The sequence below is a fragment of the Helicoverpa armigera genome, chromosome 21 (genome assembly GCF_030705265.1).
Source record: "Helicoverpa armigera isolate CAAS_96S chromosome 21, ASM3070526v1, whole genome shotgun sequence".
Classification (NCBI taxonomy): Eukaryota; Metazoa; Arthropoda; class Insecta; order Lepidoptera; family Noctuidae; genus Helicoverpa; species Helicoverpa armigera.
The window spans coordinates 10,142,805-10,159,553 of NC_087140.1; the positions used below are offsets into that span (position 1 = coordinate 10,142,805).

The 16,749-nt window shown below is 34.6% G+C and overlaps 1 protein-coding gene across 2 annotated transcripts; it reads right to left on the reverse strand.

Moving 5' to 3' along the window:
• Positions 1-48: 48 nt before the first annotated feature.
• LOC110376042 (nuclear hormone receptor HR96) lies at positions 49-16,029 on the reverse strand. Of its 2 annotated transcripts, none has more exons than XM_049849300.2 (8): positions 15,060-16,029; positions 13,985-14,098; positions 5,279-5,387; positions 4,788-4,901; positions 4,299-4,424; positions 3,062-3,145; positions 2,430-2,642; positions 49-1,801 (listed from the first exon to the last, which is right to left on the reverse strand). In XM_049849300.2, exons 1-8 carry the CDS (start codon positions 15,782-15,784, stop codon positions 1,601-1,603), a joined length of 1,686 nt encoding a protein of 561 aa, XP_049705257.2. In that variant the 5' UTR covers positions 15,785-16,029; the 3' UTR covers positions 49-1,600. The 2 variants fall into 2 exon arrangements, with proteins under 2 accessions (XP_049705257.2, XP_021190051.3); XM_021334376.3 differs by having other exon boundaries at positions 13,985-14,116; positions 15,060-16,027.
• Between the last annotated feature and the right edge of the window lie 720 nt (positions 16,030-16,749).

Here is a 16,749-nt window from a genome sequence, read left to right on the forward strand (position 1 = left end):
AATAGTGGTTTTATTTACTGTCTTAACTTCTATGAATAAAATACATAATATTAACAAACTATAATATATTTCGTTCTTATAAAATACATTATTGCACTTACAATATCCTGATCTAAACGGTAATATAAAAATAAACATCTCTTAATTAACAATAAACATACGTTAAAGTTAAAATATTTACAGTTTAAAACAAAATAAATATATAATTTGAAATTTTAACGAATTTGTGTAGTATACTGTTCATTTTTGTTTGGATTTCACGCCAAATTGCTATACAAATGTGCAACTCTTGTTTCGACTTTACGTCAAGAGCCTTGGATATAAAAGGTAAAATAAACCCTATAATAAGGTCTTCTGAGTCTAAAACCGAGTACCGGAAGTCAACAGTCGTACCAAATAAAATATTTTAGCCACTAACAATTTGGCTAGGCTGATTATTCAATGATAATAATCTATTTAAAACAAAGGATTCTATAAAATAAATAAAGGAGTAAAATATAGTATTTTCATAGTATGGCAACTGATTCTATGAGATAGAGAGATCGTGGATATCACACAAGTGCAGTTTTAGAATGTTTGGGCCTAGCACTCATAGCTAGAACGGATGAACTGATTTTGATGCAGTAGCTCTTTTATCAGAATTACATATAGGCTACTTTTTATCCAGATAGTAGGTCACTCAGGAAGGGTGAAACGGTTACAGGAAACTAGTTGGCAATACATACTATATTTATGCAGTACATAGTATGCTAGGCCCACAAGACTATATTGATATTTACTTGGATAAGAATTGAGCTTCACTTCACTTTAAAATGATTACTGCAATTAAAATCTATTTTCATAAAACAAACAAATTACAAGTATGTTTAGAGCAATATTGGACTTTTTCGTATATTTTTAACCAACTTCCCAAAAAGAAGGAGGTTCTCAATTCGACCGCGTATATTATATAATTTTTTCTAAAGGTACCATCGAATTGAATACGTTAATTTTATGCTAATTATTGCTACAGTGCTTTCTTGCCAATAACAATTTCCACACATTGCGACTCGAATAGTTTGTTTTATATTCAGTAAAATGATCCCCAAGCTTTCCTAATAATTCTCTACAGGTGAAAAACGACTAACACACACTTATATTGTACTTAAAGTTAGACAATGGGCGTTGACTACACAGACGTACATACTATATACACTTGTAAACATTGCGAGAGATCGGACATGTAGCCTAGCCTTAGAATTTGTTAGTTTATCACAAATGTAACTAATTTGGCATTTAATTCATCATGATATGTTGCAACTAACTTTGTACTCAGTACAAGAATAACGATTTTAAAATACTTATCAAATGGAATATAAAAAGTAATCCCAACGGACTGTTTGGACTTATTAACAAATATAAATATCCCGTATAGGTACAGCTATTTAGGCCGAAGTGACAGACAAACAAAAACACGGATTAGTAAACAATGGAATGTTAATCTCATAATGAGCAGATTTATTTATTTAAATATTAAAAATAAATACACACAGTAAACACTCCATTAATAACTAATCCGTGGCAGAAGGTGCTAAATAAATACGTTGTGTTACCCTGTGTCTCATGCGGCATGGTGCTTAAGGTCAAAGATCTCCATGAGCAAGGGTTCAATGGGGTTCACGTCGAGGTAGACTCCGGTCACCTCTTCAGCTAGCTTGCGAAGTTCTAGAATCTTCTGGATGAGTTTGAGGAAGGTGGATTTGGCTTCGCAGCCTGGGTACACGCTTTCGAGGTAACGCCGGAGTAGGTAGTAGTAGGAATTCTGTAAAAGGAGGAGATTTTATATTGACAAATGCGCAAAAGACAGAAAAATTATAATTATGTTGTAACGTTGCATATAATTTATTTCAGGAGTTCGTTCAACCAGTTGTTTTTCCAAGTAAAAGTACATACATAAACTTAATTTATATAAGACTAGCCGTTTTCCCGCGGTTTTACCCGCGTCCCGTGGTAACTACTGCCCGTACCGGGATAAAATATAGCCTATGTTACTCGTGGATAATGTAGCTTTCGAATGGTGAAAGAATTTTAAAAAACGGTCCAGTAGTTTTTGAGCCTATTCATTACAACCAAACAAACAAACAAACAAACAAAGTTTTCCTATTTATAATATTAGTATGGATAGCCCTTTAAAGCGCTGGGCTTTTTCAGCTGTTAAAAACGCTGCTATTGAATTTTATACGCTCCTTATATTACCAGATTAGTGCGCAGTTAACAATTTATTTCCTAAAATTTCTAAGGCTTAAATACATCGGAAGTATTACTCTCTCAGAGCAGGGCTATTGGAAAAGATTGCTCAAGAAATAAGCTGTGTTTGTAGTTGGTTGTCCTTTCTTTGTCTCACCTACCATACATTAACTATTAAATAAGTAAATTAACAGTGTACAAACCTGTTCAAGTTTAATAACATCAGGATGCACGACTTTAGGCCGATCTGGTGAGAACAGCAGTATAGCCGACATGATGAGTATGACATGCTCGTCTGTCCGCCATTTTGGTTCAAACGTCACGATGAAAGCTTCGTGTGAGCGGTAGATGTTGCCTTTCGCTAGCTTCAGGACGTCCGTGCGGATCGAACCGAATTGTTCTTGGCTGTGAGGTAGCTGGAAGAGAAATTAGTATTTTTAGGTTAAATAGGTTTTACTTGTACCACTAAAGACGAAAAGATGAGCGGAGATGATATCAGAATTAAGCAAATCACTGTAAAATTATGTACAAAGTTAATAAACGATTTATTTATTTATTTAAGAAAGATAGATCAGGCGCCTTTTTTAGGCCAGCAAGCGTGACCAAAACGATAAGTTACTAGTGAATTAGCGAGGAGTTTGGGTTCCTTGAGACATCTGTCAAATTGATTTGGGTTAAAGAAAAAAATGAGCGTGTTCGAAAGAAGAAGTATGATGGCGTGAAGCCAGTAACGTTCCTCGTCCCCCGAAGATTCGCATTTTTTCTTAAGAAATTTTGAAGCCACAGAGATTGTCAAAAATAAAAAATATTCCATAAGACAATAAGATGAACTCACCTTCCACTGGTTTCTCTGTCCGTCATAAGTCATGGTACTTCTGAGCACCATCATCTCTATGCAGCCGCCTTTGAGAAGCGCCACCTAAGACAAATGGGATATTATTTTAATAATGATATTATAACCTTAAAAATTATACGGAAACGATATTTGAATAGTGAATGCATATAACGGTTATATCTGGTGTTCAAGCAATACGCTTTTTAGGAATAAATAAATAAAAAATGTAAAAAGGCAGGATTTTCAGTGGCGCCTTTTTTAGAAAAAGGAAAATAAAATGGGACCTTTTTTTTATCGACGTAAAATCATCAAATGACCCCTCCCGCTGTGGGTTAGCAGCGGTGAGGGAGTGTCAGACTCTTACTGACTAAAATCGTCGTGTTCCGTCATAGGCCTTTTATGTACCAGGGCCGCGGTATCTCTTTCGAACAACCCGCAGCCCCGGCAGGCCTTGGCCCTGCTGGGCCCCGCTGGGGTTGCTGACGTCTCTTTGAGGAGCGCGTGGAACAACGCGCGCCGTCGACACGGGTCTGTCGTCTAGGAAGACAGAGGGACGATGAGCCACCCGAACTCACCGCCCACAGACCCACGCCTACGGTGGCCGGGAGTCATCTCGCGACACCCGGCGCCCGTGGTGTCTACCTGGTCCAGCGCGGCGGCCGGGATGAGAGGTGCGAACTCTCTGGCGTTCCGCCTCCTCCTTCTCGAGCATGACCGCTTCGCAGAAGGAGGCGACGGCATCCCATTCCCTCTCGCCCCGGACCATTGAGTGTAAAACTTCCATAACAGCAAAGAATTTGAGTTATTTTTGTATGTTGGCTATTTTATATAATAACTTTGCAGACTTGCTTATTTATAAATATCAAGCGGATATAAATATGTAGGTCTATTAATTAAGAATCAAGGTTTTCGGCGTAAAATAAAATTATGTGACGCGTTGTTGAGGTAGACTAAGGTTAACTTTGACATTTAATATTATTGTGACCTAGAAATAAAAGTAGGCAATGTATATGATAACTAGCTTCCGCCGCCTGTTTTACCCGCGTTCCATGGAAGCTACTATATGCAACCATATAAAAAGTAACTTATATTTTTGTTTGATAAATGAGCTGTCTAACACGAGAGATTTTTAAGCCAGTCTAGTAGTTCCTAAGATTAGCGAGTTCAAGCAAACAAACTCTTCAGCCTATTGTATTAGTATAGATATATGTACATAATAATATGATACTGTACTCACCTGATCTTCTTCACACATATTCTTGAACGCGTTGATTTTCTTTGCCATTTTGATAAACCGCCTTATTGCAATAGCAGTAAGGTTCACTATCGTTATTAACCGGGGATCGTGTTTGCCGTCACCCTCCTGCAAAAAGTTGACACATTAAGATGTGTTTGGTATATTAAAATTGCTGAACTGAGGAACATGGAATTTAATTTCAAAATATATAGATTAATCCCTGGGAGAGGTGCATCCTCTACATATATTATGTCTTTGGCACTTAGCAAATAGAACGGAAAATAATTCTCAAATTACCCATACATCAAATGTTCTAATTATTTATTCGCCATATCAATGCCGATTTTTTTTTTATATTGGACATGTTTGTCTATCATTACCAGCCACATATTCATCACAATTTAGGATTCTCATCTTGTTACTATCCAGTTTTCTTTAGCAAATTCTATATATTTAGTATAAAAACAGCAATATTGATATATGTGTTACCTTGAACCCGGCTGTGGAAGCGGTGTCGCCCACCAGTTGCGTGACGTCATCGTCTATGGGAGCGTTCAGCGCTTTATTCGCTACTATTAGCTCGTTTAATTTGGCACGTTCCACCTATAATATTAGATAGAAAATGATAAATTACATCTTTTTTTACACAGGAAGAGTTATGTTAAGAAATGATCTATAAATAAAAAAATAGAAATACAGAATTTTATTGATAAAAAAAGCTACTGAAGGATAAGGGACAATCATTTTCGACGGAGGGCACTTTTTAAAGACTCTTAACTTGAGGCGTAAGATTTGTTTGGTTGTTCCACCAAACGAGTTCAGGTACATACTTAGAAAAAAAACCTTAAACATATTTGGCACTCGTTACGAGTAGTCAGCACCTAGAAAGTATGACAAGCGATCTTGCCAATTTGTAATGTGTTGCCCGAGTAAAACACTGGTACTCAGCTGCATTCGGTTAAATGAAGGTAGGTCCTCACCTCATTGAGTTCTCTAGAGGAGCCACTGCAGGGGTTGACGGAGGTGTAGGCCTCGAACTCCAGCTTGATGGCCTCGCACAGGATCGACTCCATCGAGTTCGGTTCTATCCTGCAAACGAAATACATCCCCAAATTAAACTATGTTAGGCTTAGACGTTTTTTGCTTTAGCTACTCCACACGTTTCCACAACGCGTCCCAGGGGAACTACTTTCCGCAAAAAAGTAGCTAATGTCCTTTCCCAGACTCTAGATGCGTATAGAAAACATAAGCATAGGTGCGGTATCAGTAGCTTTGGTGTGAAACCGCTACAGACAGGAAAAAGTTACTCATTTTATATATAAATATGTAAATGAAGCCCTTTCACACTTCATTTAATTTGAATTTCCCGCGCATATTGCGGCTAGACATATTTTAAAGTATTATCTGTGGTGACAGCACTTTTTCCTCTATGTTCAATATGGAGATTTTTTATAATTGCAGCCTTAGCGAGGTTCATTAGAAATAATTCAAATAATATCAATTAATACCATTGTTAAAGAGTGAATATCTGAAGCAATAGCTTTTAATGTTGTTTCTCTTTACAGGTTAGTAATAACATTTATATTTTGTTTCATGTAAGACTAAGTTGTGTTTGTGATTGTGATTTTCTGATGTTCTTAAAATTAAATTTCTCTTTACAGAGCAACAACTTTAGTTTTTTGTTTCAACGGCAACCAACATACTTATTACAAAACAACATTATTTATAGCTGTTGTAAAGCATGGAAAAGCTTAAATTTAAATTTGTTGTAAAATCGGCTGAAGATCCGAAAACAAATGTGCTTTGCATAACCTCAATTATGGACGCCGATGGACACGTGTTTTTGATCCCGGAACATTTGCAACCGGTAAAACTGCATACTGAGTTAGTTAAAACTCAAACTTTTCAAAAAGTAAAGGCTACACTGCAAAAAAGACACGAAGAAAGACGAGTTTGGATTTCATTAACATCGGAATTGCGTGATACGTATACGGATGAAGATGGAAATATGCAGTTCAAAGGATATTTACTGGAGGAAAGTACATCCAAAACACAACAGGTTTCAACGAATGAAATGTCTACAGAAACTCTCACAAAAATCTTAGAAAGTTTCGCGGAATCTAAGAAAGAATCCAAGCAGTCCAATTTAAAGAAGTTATCTGAAAAGATGGTAATAGAAAAATTCACAAAAAAAACAACAAGTGTGACACAGTGGATGGATATCTTTGAAGCTGAATGTAAACGTATAGGTAGATATAAATGATGACATTGAAAAGATACAAGTGTTTCGGTTATTTATAGAGGATTCTTGTCAAGATTGGTATAGTTCTATGCTTATAAAATACACTATTAATTCAGAGTGGTGTTATTGGAAAAACAAATTTTGTGAAACATATGTGGACAAAGGCTGGTCACCAATAAGGTATGCTTTTTTATTTAAATATAGGCAGGGTACATTACTTGAATATGCTTTAAAGAAAGAACGGCTTTTGTTGGAGGTAAATAAACTTCTTGATAAACATACTTTAATTGATTTAATTGTAATTGGGTTACCTAATTTCATAGCAAATGAGATTGACAGAAATACATTGAAAGATACTGAGGACTTATTTAGTAGTATCCGGGGACTAGAACATTTATTGGATAAAAAGACAGCGGAGAAAAAAGTAATAGATTGGGAAAGCAAGACAAAAGAGAAAAATTTAAAAGATAGGCCATGTAGAATCTGTGAAAAAGAAAAGAAAGGTACTCGGTATCATTCAGAGTCTGTATGTTGGTTTAAAAATAAAGATAAAGATGATGATCGGTCTAAAAAACAGCCATTTAGAAGTGTTAATAATTCTGAATTAGAAATGAGTTTAAATCAAGTAGATCCAAAAAACTAATTATCCCACCATTAATCAAAACCAAGTTAATAATAAATGATTCCATAGAAACGTTCGGCATTTATGATTCAGGATCAAATGTAAGCATAATTAATTCAAAATTATTATCATTAAAAAACAACCCAAACAACAATAACAATAATCTAGCAAATTTAAAAACGATTAATGGTGTAAAAAAGTCTATGGGAATAGTAACGTTAAAAATAAAGATTTTTGAAATAGAAAAAGAAATGAATATATTTGTCATAGATGAACAAAATTTTGACTATAATTTTTTAATTGGATTGGATTGCATAAAATCTTTTCAACTAATTCAAAATGAAAACTTAGAAATCACACAAAAACAACAAAAAGAATTAAAAAAGAATGTCAATATTCCTGACTTTACAGGTGACATAACTGATAACAAACACTATGTAATTGATGAAAATAATGTTAAGGAAGTAACAGTGAAAGATGGTTTCTATATGAGCGATAAGTGTAAAGTTAACTTTAACGAACACATTGAAGTTACAAACTTCAACATTACTGTGAATCATTTGGATGGTCAGCAACAACAAGAAATAAATGAATTAATAAGCAAATATAGCTCACTATTTGCAAAAGATAAATATGATGTAGGCTTAGTGAAAGGCTATGAGGCACATATTGATTTATCTGTAGATACATATTGTAGCAAAAGACCGTATAGATGCAGTTATGAGGATAAAAAAGAAATAGAAGAGCAAGTTTCAAAATTATTACAAAATAAACTAATTGAAGAATCTTATAGCCCTTTTGCAGCTCCTGTAACTTTAGCCTATAAAAAAGAAGAAGGAAAAAGATGTAGACTATGCATAGACTTCCGTGATTTGAATAAAATAGTGGTTCCTCAGTCTCAACCATTTCCACTTATAGAGGACTTAATGATAAAAACAAGAAATTGTAAATTCTTTTCAACGTTGGACATAAATTCCGCATTCTGGTCTATACCTTTAAAAGTGGAAGATAGGAAAAAAACAGCCTTTGTTACTCAAGAAAATCATTTTCAGTGGACTTGTCTACCATTCGGTTTGAAAACATCACCTGCAATATTTCAAAGAATACTAAGTAGCATTATTAGAAAACACAAACTATCCAATTTTACAGTTAACTTCATAGATGACATTTTAGTTTTTTCCCAGACATTCACAGAGCACATTAACCACTTATCTTTGCTATTGGAGGCTATATCAAAAGAAGGTTTCAGATTGAAATTTTCTAAATGTAGGTTTGCACAGGACTCTGTAAAATACCTAGGCCACATTATACAAAATAATACCATTACTCCACTAAAGGATAATTTAATAGCCATAAAAGAATTTCCCGTTCCAAAAACAAAGAAAAATGTTAGACAGTTTCTAGGAAAAATAAACTTCTATGGAAAATATATACAAAACATATCAATCATATTAGATCCTCTACATAATTTGTTAAGAAAAGACCAAAAATTTATATGGACAGGAGAATGTCAAGAATCTTTTGATACAATAAAAAAACTACTGTGTTCAAACCCTATTTTAGAGATATTCGATCCTAATCTTCCTATACATATCTATACAGAGTCTGTATAGATATGTATTACAGACGCTAGTATACAGGGTTTGGGAGCTATTTTGAAACAACCACAGGCAGATGGAGAAGAAAGGCCATGTGCATATTTTTCAAGAAAATTAAATGACAGTCAGAAAAGAAAAAAAGCTATTTATTTAGAATGCTTAGCAATAAAAGAGGCCATAAAATACTGGCAACATTGGCTCATAGGAAAAAAGTTTAAAGTGTTTTCAGACCATAAACCCCTAGAAAAACTGAATATTAAGGCTAGAACAGATGAGGAGCTAGGAGAACTCACGTACTACTTATCACAATTTAATTTTGAAGTAATATATTCACCAGGAAAGGACAATTTAGAAGCAGATAGTCTAAGTAGAAATCCAGTTTTAGAACCACATGTAAATCAGGAAGAAATTTTAAAAGTTGTTAATTTGATTAAACTAGAAGACATTCAAAACGATCAAGAGAAAAATGAAGAAATAAAACAGTATAAAAATAAACTAATATTAAGAAATAAAATATACTTTAAAAGGATAGGAAAGAAAAACAAAATTATACTTACTGAGGAATTCAGTAAAAAATTAATAAAAAATGTACATGATACTTACTGCCATATAGGAGTAAAACAAACAGAAAATAAAATCAAACCATTCTTTGTAGCAAAGAATTTAACATTAAATGTAAAGAAAATATGTGAACATTGTGAAATATGCATAAAAAACAAATCTAGAACTAAATTCAAATACGGCTTGATGTCTCATTTGGGACCTGCTACTTATCCATTTGAAATTGTCTCTATAGATACCATCGGTGGGTTTGGTGGCTCCCGCTCTACTAAAACATATCTACACCTTCTGGTAGACCATTTCACCAGATATGCCTACATATTGACATCAAAAACCCAAAACGCAGATGATTTTATTAAACTCATAAGAAAGGTTATTCCTGAAAATAAAATTGGAATGGTTTTATCAGACCAATATCCGGGTATAAATTCTAAAGAATTTAAAAGCTTTTTAAGGAAAGAAAACATACCTATTATTTTCACTGCAGTGAATGCACCTTTCTCAAATGGAATTAATGAACGGTTGAATCAAACATTAGTTAACAAAATAAGATGTACAATTAATGAAAAAAATGATAAAACATCTTGGACGACTATCGCTCATAAATGCACTCAGAGATATAATGAAACCGAACACTCAGTGACAGGATTTTCCCCAACTTATTTAATGGAAGGTAGAGCTATAGATATTTTACCAGATGAGTTGAAAGAACATAAAACACAGAATGAATTATTAAGAGATAGAAAGATAGCTTTGAAAAGAACTATAAATTCACACAATTATAATAAACAACAATTTGATAAAAACAGAATAAATAAGCAATTTAATGTAGGAGACTTTGTTTACGTGGAAAATGGTAACCGATTAAATAGAAAAAAACTAGACGAATTAAAAATTGGACCTTATAAAATATTAGAAAAAATATCTAACTCAATTTATAAAATTGATACAGGATACAAAAAGTTAGAATCAAACTTGTTTCATATTACAAAACTGATACCAGTATCAGGGGAGTTTTGTATACCTGGGGGAGGGGAGATGTAAATGAAGCCCTTTCACACTTCATTTAATTTGAATTTCCCGCGCATATTGCGGCTAGACATATTTTAAAGTATTATCTGTGGTGACAGCACTTTTTCCTCTATGTTCAATATGGAGATTTTTTATAATTGCAGCCTTAGCGAGGTTCATTAGAAATAATTCAAATAATATCAATTAATACCATTGTTAAAGAGTGAATATCTGAAGCAATAGCTTTTAATGTTGTTTCTCTTTACAGGTTAGTAATAACATTTATATTTTGTTTCATGTAAGACTAAGTTGTGTTTGTGATTGTGATTTTCTGATGTTCTTAAAATTAAATTTCTCTTTACAGAGCAACAACTTTAGTTTTTTGTTTCAACGGCAACCAACATACTTATTACAAATATGATAGTAAATAAACCCACTAATCCTACTAACGATATAAATGTAAGTCTGTGAGAATGTATGGATGTATGTTTGTTATTCATTCACGCGAAAACGGGTGGACCGATTTGATATGTAGATAGGTGATACCCTGGATTAACACATAAGCTAAGTACTTCTTTTTAACACACCACGCGGGCGAAGCCGCGAGCGGAAGCTAGTGATTTATAGGTAAGTCTTAATTTGTTTTTTAGTTCATTATGTACGTCCGGCTTACATCGTTTGTAATCTAGATAGTGTAGATAGTGCGTTTAAGTATATTAAAGTGATACCAAAACAGAATTTTGATAGCCTATAAGTACTTAGAATAGTTTGCTAACACATAGACGTCAAAACAAATACATTGCAAAATTATGACGAAATAGAACTAAAATATAGGGCATGTGTTAAATACAGTAGAGTATTCTTTGCTTATCTGTTCAATAGGTGTGGTCAGTTATATTGTGTCAGATCTAAGCGAAATATTTGAGGTGCAGCAATTTACTCTATCCGATAGATCGCTGTTACTACCCCGCGTGATAAGATAATAAGATTAATATTGATTATTAGTTTATCTTTATCATTTTGCACTGACTTTGGCACGCTCCAAATAAGCAATGTCATGTTGGCCGTGATTATAACGTAATTGCGTACTTAAGAACTATCAGGAATGATGCTAAGATTAATATTATTGATCGGAAATTAATTGGGTACAGTCAACAACGTGACAACACTTTTGAGGCGTAAGTAAACAAGAAAATCCGCAAAATTCCCCACTTTTGATAAGACATGAAGAACTCAATTTTGAGATACGTTGAGGTCCAAGTATAGGATCAGTGGGGGAGATCCTAGATCCTATTTTAAGGATAACTATTTTTGACATACACCGTCTACAATTACTACCCGGTAAATAACTAGCGACTAACTTGGATGAGAATGGCAAGAAGTAGGCAGAAATGGAAAGATTTGGAGGAGGCCTACGTCCGAAGACGGACAACCTAGGGGTGTGATGGATGGATGGAAATAACTAGCGAGACTCCTTGGGAACCCTATGGGTAGGTAGTAAGTTGTCGTCTGATAGATAATCTTTTTTTTTAACAGCAACTACTTCATTAACATTTCAAGGCAAAATACATTACCAGAAAATATTCAAGGACCGACTATCCAGACAGATTATAAACTACTTACATATTAACACCTAAAAATCGGCATTCCTAACAGATTATTGCTAAAGAATTCAGTATCTACCTACAATAACAATGTACAGTCATCGAATTTAGGACAGTTTCGGCAAACCACTCACACATGTCCTGTGACTCACATGGCCAGGTGCGTTATCAGTTCACAAGGTCTATAGTTACTAACCACAGATAAGCTAACGGTGACTGTTAGCCAAAATATCATCTATATTTAGGCTACGTTATGATATTTTGTGATTGACAGATACTATCAAATGGAATTTATTTTTAGCTAGATATTTTCGCATGTACATATACCAGGAAATTACTCTTGAACATGGATAAAATATAGCCTATGTTGATAAGGGATATTGTAGCTTTTTAATGGTGTCAGTATGAAGAGTGACAGAGAGGAATGTAATCGAAAGACATACGAGTATTGAGCCGAACCCAAATAAAATTTGGGAACAATGCATACAGCAGAAAAGTCTGCATTCTTTATGATAGTAGGTAGTTTAGAAGATATTGTACACAGGTCGTGAACCGTGTCTTTAGGGAACAAATTCACACCTAGAAACATTGGTCTGTTGCTACCAGTGTCCAGGGTCATATCCATTACTCACGATAGCTATGCCAAAACGCCTTAATCAGTTAAGTGCCACCACCGTGAATGAAAACATAGCGTACAATAAAACATTTCATAATATTGTAGTTAGGACTTTGATATTTCCGCTATATTGTCGCATAGTTACCAAAAACACGAATTGTGCAAAAACGATATGTAAGAACTGTGTAGGTACCTACATACGTTTGTAAGTTGTCTATCTTATGTAATCTGTAGGTACATTTGAAATTACAATATCTGAAATATCTCAACTATTAAAAAAAAAATACGATAATAGTTGTAGGTCAGTTCCTAACGCTCATAGCAAAAGGGCTGAGAAAGATTTTGATGTTTTGTCCATAAGCGACGGGGTTGTAAGTTGGACAGACATATCTGCTAGATTTAATTATGGTGCTACTAGCTTCTACCACCGTCCCCCGTGTCCCGTAGCAGCTACTCAGCCCACACGGATAAAGTAGCCTAAACCCTTACCTACTCAATACATCTCTACCTATCTCTATCGACTCTAAATAGTCATACTTATATCGCAAGAATTTTTTAAATCGGTCTAGTAGTAGGTACCTGAGATAAGCGGGATCAAGAAACAAATAAACGCTTTATTATATCAGCCGTTACTTGAAGTTCGTATTGTCAACAATCAACATGTCAACAATCGTATTATCAACTCATCACTTCGAGACCTTCCTCAAGAAAGAGTTTTGTCCCAAAGGTGTCGTCTATCGGAGGTTCATAGGAAAGCTAGGACGAGGTTCCGAGGACAGCGTAACATGACGCCGACACTTCGTGTGCATTAGTTTCAAGTTGTTTAATGTAAAACTATTCGTTTTCCCACGGTATGTTATATTATTTAGATATGCATTAGTATATATGTACATAATACAGTGTTATATAATATTTATGTATAGTATTTTCTATGGGCCTTAAATGCCTGAGTAAAATAAATAAATAAGAATAGTAAGTATGGATCAAAATGTATGATGTATGTATGATGAGGAAGCTAGCAAGTCACTTTATGAGTGAAAGCCGACGGAATCGCTTAGTGCTAAGATATAGCTGGGCCATGCTGATGCTACGAAAATTGAAGATAATAGAAGATTAAGCTGAGATAGATAGAAGTTAATTCAGACATAATTTGGCAGATATGCTTCTGCTTTTGTCTTACTATTGCAATTTGACTATTGTGCGAGAGGAACAGGAATACTGATAACTTTATAGAGGATTATTGGTACCTAATAAATGGTAATAAAAGAGATCATTTAAATTAATTGATTTTTTTATAAGTACATAGCCCTGAATGATAACCAGATACTTAGTTATAGACTATTTATTTTTACTTCAACCTGTGGCTTGCCTGTGACATATTGAGACATACCAGCCACTTGGTTGAAGTTAAAACTACTTAAATACTACTTACCTCTCAACATCCTGTAGTATATCCCTGGCCTTGTTGACATCAGGGTTGGTGCTCGTAGACGGGATCTCCTCGCACACGTGCTGAGGCCTCGTCTCTCTGTACGCTGTCTTCTCGCTATTTGTCAACAGTGATCTGTCAATTACAATCATTATAGGCCTTCTATATTAAGGTGCAATGACATTGAGTGGGAATCAATATCCATATTGAACATTGAGTTTTCAGAAAATAAAAAAATCTAACATAACAAGTACATAGAAAACAATATAAAGTATGGTAGTGTTAAAAGTTAAAAACTTTGGACCAGTTGCCAACACCCAACTCCTAGATTGGCTTTTAAGATTCAGTTTTTCAGACATATTTGTGGTTTCGGTATCAACTAATTATGCAAATAATAATAACAACTAACCACTGTAAATATAGTTAATTAACACTAATGCTAATTTCTTATTTGCTTCTTATTAGATTCTATTTGAACTTGCAAACAATGGAGATTCCCAAACAAATTAGTTTAATAGATCAAGCATTGTAAAGTGATTAGATCCCTCAACATTATTGTGTCTGGATGAATCTTTTGGACTTTGTTCTCCCTTTACTACTACAAACTACAGTAAGTTTTGTAGGCTATGATGACAAATAGTACATATTTTGCAAGCCGCTAATCCTATACAGTTATAGTAAATATTTTCCCCATTTAAGTGACGTAGACTTAAATGGGGAAAATAACTTTTACCCTTTTTAATAACTTTTTTCCTTGAACAAATTAACATAAATTACGTTTAATGAATGAAATACTTTTTCATGAAAAAACTATGGAATATGGTTGTATTCCAACTTGATTCAGTTTTGCAGTAAAACCCCATTGTACAGAATTATTTCCAAATAATTGAGTTGTGTAGAATGGTAAAATTCTTATCATGCAAAAACTGAATATGATTATAGCATTTATAAACAGGAAATAACCATTTTGTCTTATTTTGATAGTCTTCTAATTCTCAAATGTGATAATTTGACTCTCTCAAGGTCTCCACATAAAAAATTACAAATTCTTGTATTAATATAATAACATCATACAAACCTTATACTATTCTGTTTAGTTTCCCCATACATATTGCTGTCAACGTTCTCATAAATGTAGGAGTCCATCATTCTTTGTTCATATATTGCTCTGTTGATCACCGACTTCTCATCTATGGGGTATATCTTCATAGGATATGGCTGTTCGGTACCAGGTGTGACAGGGGCTGAGGGGGTATAGTTGTATTGAGGAGATTGTAACGAGGCATCAAGGTCATTGGACAACGGAGACTGCACTGTGCTACTCGGACTACAAGTTGTACTCAAAGTGTCATACTGTATAACTGTGTCCTGCAGAGGAATCACCCCGGTGTCACCTTCCTCGTCTCGTTTGACATTCTTGGAGCTAGTGACGGCGTCGTCAGGATCACGTTGACGTTTCCTTGCCCTGTTTTCTTCTATCTTCCGTCTCTTTTCCGCTTTGTCCTCTTCCGACATGATGAACTCTTTCACCATGCCTATGGACAGACACTTTTCTAGTCGACATTTCTGACAAAACCGTCTGGTCACCACAGTGATCACGCAGTTGTTCGTAAACGGACACTTGAACTCTTTGCTCGCTAAGGCGTTTCTCCTAAAGAACGCCTTACAACTCTCGCACGAGATCGCGTTAAAGTTATAACCTAATGCCTTATCTCCACAAACTAAACATATTTTCTGTAAGCTCGACAGCACTTCTTTCTTCTGAGCACTCGTATCGTCTTTCTTATCACTGCTATTATCCATTTTAACTAATATAAACACTCGCTGAGGTAAACATTGAAATACAACTCCACACTAAATTTTTCCTCTTGTTCTCATCGCGCGTGCGGCCGACGCTTGCTATCACGCGTTACGTGAAAGTGATTATCAGTAATATTAGCTGTTTGCAACGATAACTTTGTATTTCGCTAAAGTATTTCTAGATAAATACAGATACATATCGGATGACTAATGACATAAGTCATCGCGTGAGCACTTGACAAACTTTTGACATTTGTGCCGTGACGTCAAAAGAAATGTCAAATGCATTACTTTTTTCAGAGAGGCGATGGTCACACAGTTTTTAATCCTTGCATTATGTTCTCCTTTTCGTAAAATTATTTTGTTGCGATTTATCTTACTTTCAATTTAGGTATAGCGATATGCAGTGACAAATTATATTACTGATTACTTGGATACTACTACCTAGATATAGTATGTAATACAATGTAACGCTATCATTTTGTACTGAGTCTTCCTCGTAACATCAGCCATATCTTTATCTTTTGATAGAATCTACTGCATATTGATTTAGTTCTTAATCCGTACCAATAAGCTGTTTTCGTCTGATTTAATACGTCATAATGACGCATTTATGATAACTGCTTTACATAACCGTATTATTATTTCACGCCTGATTTCTTTTAGGGTTAGGCATTAGGATTTAGTGTAGGTAACCGTAATTGTAGAGTCACCTCACACAGTAAGCTGTTAGGATGGTTTAATAAGTTTGGGAAGGCCTAACCTATACCAACTTAGTGTTTAATATTTATCTGAAAGAAGTTATTAATTAAATAGCGCTTAACAGCGGAACATTATTTTAATTACAGATCCGCACGCGCTCATTTTATCGATTAGGTATGACTGGGCGACTGTATTTTGTTTATATAATGAGAAGGTATTAGCAGTCGCAGCTATTGAACCACAGGAGATTATTTCATACCTACTCG